The 8,202-nt window shown below is 42.0% G+C and overlaps 1 protein-coding gene across 1 annotated transcript; it reads right to left on the minus strand.

Moving 5' to 3' along the window:
- Positions 1 to 2,852: 2,852 nt before the first annotated feature.
- Positions 2,853 to 7,817, minus strand: LOC116383261 (cytosolic 5'-nucleotidase 1A). The gene is made up of 6 exons (XM_031846957.1): positions 7,264 to 7,817; positions 6,059 to 6,226; positions 5,715 to 5,844; positions 4,273 to 4,395; positions 3,977 to 4,161; positions 2,853 to 3,316 (listed from the first exon to the last, which is right to left on the minus strand). Exons 1-6 carry the CDS (start codon positions 7,384 to 7,386, stop codon positions 2,900 to 2,902), a joined length of 1,146 nt encoding a protein of 381 aa, XP_031702817.1. The 5' UTR covers positions 7,387 to 7,817; the 3' UTR covers positions 2,853 to 2,899.
- Between the last annotated feature and the right edge of the window lie 385 nt (positions 7,818 to 8,202).

Consider the following 8,202-nt stretch of genomic DNA (forward strand, 5'->3'; position numbering starts at 1 on the left):
ATCACATGGGTGTGGCATGGGACTAACAGTGGTGTCATAGAAGCATTTATAATATGTCATATGTCATAAAAAGTCAGTATTTGTTAGAAAAATTCACCCGAGACCGATGTAAAAATCATCAAACGGGACATTTATTCTTGCAAGGAGACAGGGTTGAACACATACAGAATATGAGTCAAAGGTTTGTCTCTGAGTCTCTGACATTTATACAGGAGAAACAGGCCAGTGCGCTGGCAGAGTAATTTGCATACACTATGGAAAACACACAAATTCCTTGGCACAGAGTAATTTGCATACACTATGGAAAACACACAAATTCCTTGGCACAGAGTAATTTGCATAAAGTCTGGAACATCTTTTGGAGACGTTTCTTTGACAATTCGTTGGGTTAAAGGTCATCTTATCCTAATCAGGAAACGTCATGGTTGCAAATGAGCTCTGAGTAAACACTGACATGGTCAACAGGTTTATTATCTTATATTTAGGACAAACAGATGAAATGCTCACCAAGTAGTCATCTGTGACACCTAATCACAAAACCAGTTGAGACACTTGGTGTCGGAGGAAGTTCACACAAAGTTTCACATGAGGACACAGGCCTTTGGAGCAAAACATTCCTTAGTGTTTTGTATTGTATGTCATTGAAAATGTAATGGTGTAGTATTTCTTTAAAGAAGTGTCATAATCTCATACTATTGTATGCAATACAAATGTGTAAATTATGTAAAAAAAAAGTCACTATACTACTTCATAAAAAAGTCATGGTATCGTATGTCATAAAAATGTCATAATATGCCATAAAAATCACAATATAGAAAGCTATAAAATGTTATAGCTATAAAACACCCTTGAGCCGAACCGGCAGCTGAGACGCTGAGAGGAGTGTGGCGTGGATCACTCCGGGCACAGCCGTGTGGGCTGTTGTCACCATTATTTTGTGTCGCCCTCTGATTAGCAGAGGGTAGCTTTCTTTTGCCAGTTAGTTACCTAATGAACATTCCTTTGGTTAAACCTCCGCAGTACTCTCTCTCTCTCTCTCTCTGGGAAAATAACACCGTTACTCCCCGCATCCCTTAGATGCCAAAACGGGGAACGTAACAGCATGCCATAAAACGTGATGAAAAAAGTCATAATATAGCATGTGGTAAAAATAGAAAAATGTCAAAGTAAAGTATGTCATAAAACAATCCTATTAGGGTACCACAACCTCCCAGCACAAACACAACTTAACATCAGTGTCAGTATCAACATGCAGAGAACAAAATGAAGGGAAACTGAACTACTTCTTCTTCTTCTGTGGTGTTTAACGGCAGCTTGCATCCTTTTTGTTGCATTACTGCCATCTTCCGGTTTCAGTCAGTTCCTATGTTCCCAACTACTAAACTTTCCCCATCAGACCCGTTGCTCGCAAAACGTTTGTAAAGCACCTTCTTCCCAGATTACTAGATCCCCACCCTGTTATATTATTCAGCTCTCATCCCTAATCTTTGCATTTCTCCCAGCATGCCCCTCCTTTCTGAGCTGTGTCTAATACAGGAGGTGATAACATGTTGTACAGTTTCTGGTGCCTGGCAGTGCTCACAGAGACCGGTTGGATGCTTCCCTATCATGTGTCGATTGCTGTGCCCTATTCTTAATCTTGATATTGTAACGTCTTCTCCCTTGTATTTTACACTGGGGACACTGAACTCCTGAGGCTTCCTTCTTTTATATTGGGCCCCACTCTGATTGGCTATAGCTCGAAATCTGTGGAACCCATGGAGCAGCATGACTGGCCTGCACAGGTTGAAATCAATCACCTGATTGGCACCTGAAGAGGAAACAAGGGAGGGAGGGAAAAAGAAAGGCAGGAGGAGCGAAAGCGCTTGACACATAACAGCATATAAAAAAAAAAGTCAGAAAAAAGTCATAGTATAGTAAGTCGAAAAAAAAAGTCATAGTATAGAACAGGAGTCACTAATAGGCTAATGGTCTTCATTAGACGTTGAACAGGTTGCAATTAGCTGTTTGGTGTCTGTCTTCCCCTGCTGTCAGGAATCATTATTTTAGCCACCGTCAACTCTTATCTTCACTCTTGATTTTTCTTCTAATTCTTGACTGTGTGAGTAAGACATTGAAACTTATTTCACCTCTGCAACAAAATGAATAATAAACACTTTTTAGTGTTGAAAATGACAGGAAAGAGAACCTTTTGAATGTAGTCACCTTTACTTCACATCTTGAAACAGAAAAACTTGATTGCATAACAGTCCACAACTCTCATTTAGCCCAGACTTTCAGATTCCACATCTGTGCATGTGAGGTCTGACAGGACCAATAACAACACACCTGAATGACAACATAAGACACACAGGCAGGCAACAACCAGCTAGACACTGAACCTTCGGCACTTTAGGGACAAGTAGCAGAAATGCAAATTGCACATGATGCATGTTAATAAATGATATATATATATATATATATTATATTTATATATATGTATAAATATATATGTTCAAACATTAGTGTCTTCAAGAAGAAATATTAAATAAATAGGAAGTAAATATTCAAATACCAAGTTGTAATGTTCAAACAACCACATGTACAACATATACCAACAACATGCAGGATTGATGGAAAACATCCAGCAATAGTGAGGAAGAAGGCACTGGTTTTACAAACTCTTAAACACACAGGCAAGCAGTAAAGTGATACAATTATAAATCCAAATCGAGTTTCTGCACAAAATGATTGAGCATCTTCTAACTGGCACATTAAGGATGCAATTCCTCTACAGTAAAAATAGCCTTAAGTCACTTGATGTTTCTTCAGTAACCTGGCATCTAAAGAAATGGTGTTTACAATTTGTAGACCATTTCCAGGACCGTTTCTCATGGTTTTAAACACAGTTATAACATTCTTAGTTGCTAAGGGGCTCCTCTGCCTTTGAACATTGATGTCCAGGGTACTTGGGTGCTGAAGAAGTCTCTTTGTCATTAATTTCTCTCTTGGTAACTCTCTGAGCTATCCCATAGGGCACGTGGCACGCTACTGTCCCCATTTCTGCTGCCCCCTCAACGTGAAACATCTGGTCGTCAAAGAAGATGTGCGGCCTGATCTTCTCAAGCATGGGGCCCTTTGGTGCCCCTGCCAGAAAGAGAGCCTCGTCGATCTCCAGACCCCATGAGCGCAGAGTTTTTAGGGCTCTGGTACCAGAGCTGGCTGCGCTGCGAGCTGTCACCAAGTAGGTCCGGATTGGGCAGTCCATGCGCTGGCCTTTGCCATAAAATTTCTTCTGTAGCTTTCCTAAAGACTCCAGGAAACCTTTCAACGGCCCCTGCAGAAAGAAGAAGGTATAGAGTAAGCACACAGCCTCCATTTGGTAGTTTCTACATTTATATGTGGCTCATTACGCAGTCAAATCTACACAATTGTTAGATTCTGGGCCAAAAGGCAAAGTTCATAACACACTGTGCTCTGTATGCAGAGTTTGCCAGCTGCTTTATAGTAACTTGGGACTTACTTTCATTGTATTGGCTGTCATTCATATTGGTATAATAACATTGTTATTACCAAGTTGGTTCCTGAGATCTGGAAATGTGGTGAGATCATTAACAGAAGTGAGACGGGGCAAGAAATAAGCTGTCGGGCCTGTTTAAAACAAAATATGTTTGAATAAGAGAACGCAAATGATAAAATTAAGAACCAAGTTTAAAGACCAAATGCCTTGTTCATCTTTGACCTCATGTACTTACTCATGCACAATGTTTTCCTGATGAATTAGGGATTGTTGCCGACTTTTCAGGTGCGCTCACTTTGAGTTTTACTTCTAGTTGAGGTTCTTTTGATAATCATCTGACTGCTTGTTTCTTGCTCTGTTGGATTTCTGTCCTGTTTGTCGTTCCCTGTCTATTCAAGGGTGAATGTATTACATGCACGACATGTTCAATAGAAGTGTGACATGGATAATTCATTTGTCACTATGTGTATACTGTACATGGTCCAGAAGCTTGTTCTCGTGTGCCTTCTCGTGCTCAAAGAACTTGTCCAGTCCATGGGCCTTGTAAATGCGCTCAGACTCATCAGAAAAGAGGACGGCATCGCCATCAAAGGCGACACGCAGCTGAGTTTCCGACACTTCCGCCATCTTCTCTGGGGTGAACATAGTGGCTGCTGCTATTCCTAAATGTTTGGTGGAGAAAAACGTGTGTATAAATTAATCTTACATAGCATGTAGCAGAGACACTAACTTCTGCCTCTTTAGTGTAATGTCACAGCTTCTAAGTAATATACCTTCTTCCAGAGCTTGCCGAACCTTGACTGGATCAGCTGACAGGTAAAGGTTAGTGTGGTAGGCCTTCAAGTAGCCTATGGGACTGTTCCCCCCTGTCATACAGAAGCGCTCAATGAACAACTCTGCAGAGAGGAAGAATTAAGAGATCAGTGGACAGCTGATGGGCATAAAATTAAAGATAGGCAAGAGTCGACTGATCACAATGGTGTGAAAGAATCGGGGACATGACGACCTATTTTTACATAACTGATTATTGTCAACGTCAAATACTGATTGCTGGTGGTGTGTGGCTTTAGAAGGAGGCAGAGCAGAGGAAATGAAGAGCGCCAGGCGACCCCTTAAACTGAGAGGGAGTATGTCCACACTCAGGGATTCACAAAAGGACAATGATGCCCACCCACTCAATTCTAATTTTGTGAATTTGTTGAATTCCTTTTGTTGATGTATTATTTGTGGACATTCCTTGGAACTCAGTTAATTGTAAGTAACAGTCTTTTCAAACCCTCTGTCTTGCGGTGAGCTGTGCGATAAAGAAACCCGTCGTGAGGCTCTGTCCGTCATCAAAACACAGGTTCCTCTAACATGCAGCTGCGAGTCCTGAGCTCCTCTACTGCAGCAGAATGTGTGGCAGCAAACCTACACATTCACCAGACATTAACTTTCCTTTTAACTATAAATGTCCATGTCATACATTCCTCAATGTTCATACTCACTCAGAAACTCTTTAGCAAAAGTGTTTCCCAAACGCACTCACTCAGCACCACGGACAGCAGCCTGAGCCGCAAATGTATCAACGCTAATTTAACAGCTTGTCCTGGACTAAGCGACACAATGTTATCACAGACACAGATTACAGTAGGTGCGCATTTACCAACATACGAATGGTAACAATTACATTGCTATAGCTTTAAATCCATGATCCCACTGCAGAAACAAAGAGAAATCTGTACCACCCATTAGAAGTTTATGGGTGTTTCTTCTTCCGACTAGAAAGTCCAAAGAATGCTCCTAAAATCCTAAAAAACATTATCAGAGGTAAAGATTATAAAACCTAATTCAGAATATCTTTGGACAGAGCCAAGCTAGTTTTTCTCTCTGTGCTTAGATAACCGTATGCTGGCTCCAGGTTCATATTTAATGTACAGACATGAGTGGTATCAATTTTCTCATCTTACTCATGGAAAGAAAAGCAAATAAGCATTTCAAAATGTTGAACTACAGCCTTAAATCTGTCATTTCATGGATGTCCTGTGAAAACCACAGATATGTCAGCCCTGTATTCAGTTTCATGACAAGGCATTTTTCAGATAATCTTTAGCTTGAAAAGTACAAAAAAAACATATAAGACCTCTTGATCCTTTAGTTTATTTGAGTAATTAAAAATACCCAAATATTGATGACACGAGTGCGTTTTTATTATTCATGTGCATGAGTAACTCACGGTGATGATTGATGGTATTGATGAGTCTTAGGCCGACGTATGCGTGGTTGTTGGTCATGAGCACAACATCAAAGAGCTCCTCGCTCTCGGGGTAAAGCTCCCTCAGTCGCGTGTTCACAGCCTCCAGAGCCTGGCAACACAACAAAACACAAAAACCAGCTGTAAAAGAAAAAAGATCATGCTATATCACAGCAGCGGGGATGGATTTGAATGTGAGTGGGTTGGTGTTTTATGCTTATTACTCATTCACCGCCTCCAGAGACACGACCTAACACATAACACTGACACCAAGTAATCCCTCTGCATTGGGTTCGATATAGAGTGTATGTGTTTGTTTCTCTGACCTTCACGAAAGAGAAGGCGGGTCCGGGGCTGAAGGGCAGCATTTCATGCTCCACCTGATACTTGATGTACTCCTCCATGCCTTGCTGCTCGTAGATGTGCTGCTCCTTCTCCATGTTGAAGAGGACTCGTGCAGACACGCCGATGGTGATGGCATTCTCCGGCTTGGGCTGGAGGATAAGAGTGAAAGAACATTTCACTTATACCCAGATTTGACTTATTCTTCACAAACACAGTTGCTTTATTTGAATAACAGTGTTTGTTATCCAGTCAGGTTCAGAGTTGTAACTTGTCTGCCTGTTACTCCTCTGCCTGTTCATAGTCTGAGCAGTAACATAAGAATATTGGAAACAGTTCTTGGCATTAAGGGATTATTTAATAAAGTCCTTATTGCCAACAGTGGGTAAACTGAGTGAGCTGATGTGACAGAATAGAGGTGACAGTGTGATATGACATACTTTCCACTGGACGACTCTGATAGTGGAGGCCCACATAGTACCAGGCTGGCTGACACATGTTAACTCTTTGGAGGCTGGGACGACAACACAAAATGTAGCACACTGTGTACATATGCTTGAACTGTTTGGTCATATTTTGACGTATGGGATGAAAACTTACTACAGCTTGATGAGTATTAAACCAAAAGTTAATGTCACATCCTGCAAGTTCCTGGAAGCTATAGTAGTTGTGTCTGTTTCTGTATTTTGGTGTATTTTCTCTGGGGAAGAAATCCAAATGAGTCGATAGCCTTCACGGAGAACCGTGCACCTGATCTGAAACAAGAGCCCTGTGTGCTTTGCTCAGTTTCCAGCCGACACAATGAAGCTGATCCACTGTATCCTGTTTCACCCAACTACATTTACACCTAACTTTCTTTCACTGAGGCTTCAAATGCAACACTTGCTAGTAAACCTGGTATTAACCCTCCTGCTGTTACCAAGGCTAGACTTTGCTAAAGTTGAGAGGCCAGATCAGTCATGGCCAGTGTGAAATAGGCAGCCTCGAAGTAGTGAAGTGTGGCAGTAAGAGCAACACAATTCTGCTCCACAAGCCATAACAACAAGCTGAATTTGACTTCACAGTTCACATCTGATATGTGCAACGAGCGTCCTCTTTGCTGTCACCAACTCTGACACGTCACATAGGAATGGAAACTCATAGGAACTGCTCCTGTAAGTGGATGCTGCATTCGGAAGGCTGTACTCACTGGTTTAGGTTTTCTGGTGGGAGTGGAGGGCTTCAACACCGTCCTTGCGTCTTCCCATTGGGCTCGGTTGCCGCTGCTGGTCAAGTCCTGTCCACTGCCGGTCAGAGACTTGTTTAGACTCATCTTACCGCTTGGGCTCACCACTCTCCTGTCTCCCTCAGATCCACACTGAGTTACAGCTCTGATAGCTCTCTTATCTCGTCTCTCTCTCTCTCTCTTTGGCCGGAGTTCCCATCAAAGTCCTTACTCACTCTTGCATATTCACAATTTGAATTCCGTCCTGGTGCACTCAAGAGATGAGATCACTCCGACTGCAGCCGCAGAGGCTTGGCCAAATGCTCTTAAAGAAGGGACGAAGAGAAAGAGTGAGATGTCGCAGAATAAAAGAGAGGTGGGCAGAGATTAATGTTCCCTAGCGTCATGCTAGATATTCCTTGTTCAGCCCTTCTGTGCTTGGCTTTTTCTGCCTTCTCCCGGTACTCACACACACTGATGACTTCAAGCCACAATGCATCCTCCCCCTTTTTAATGCTTTCAGGGTCTAACCTCCTGGAGCAGCAGCAGAGCATGTGATGTATGTGACAACATGGTTGATGCACCCTATTGGACAAATCAGGCCAGCATGTCAGAACACTGCTGCGTCATGATGCTTGTATCCTAAGAGAGAGTTGGAGTTGGGTGTCCTAGAACATAGAAGCAAAGCTATTTTCTCATACAATGCATCAATAGATCATTTAAAGTGAAGGTGTTTTTTTATTATTTTATAATGTTGCATTGTGTCCCATGTGCTCTGAGCTTCCAATAGCACACTGCTGTTTCATATTCCTGCTCAGCAGTGTGGGAAATGGTGTTCGTCCTGGGTCATTTGCTTCCCCCTGTGCATCAAATGATTTATTTATTTATTCTCTTCCCTTCCCATGTAAAACACTGCAGGATCTT

This window comes from Anarrhichthys ocellatus, unplaced genomic scaffold (assembly GCF_004355925.1).
Source record: "Anarrhichthys ocellatus isolate YVR2014 unplaced genomic scaffold, GSC_Weel_1.0 scaffold7, whole genome shotgun sequence".
In the NCBI taxonomy this organism is placed as follows: domain Eukaryota; kingdom Metazoa; phylum Chordata; class Actinopteri; order Perciformes; family Anarhichadidae; genus Anarrhichthys; species Anarrhichthys ocellatus.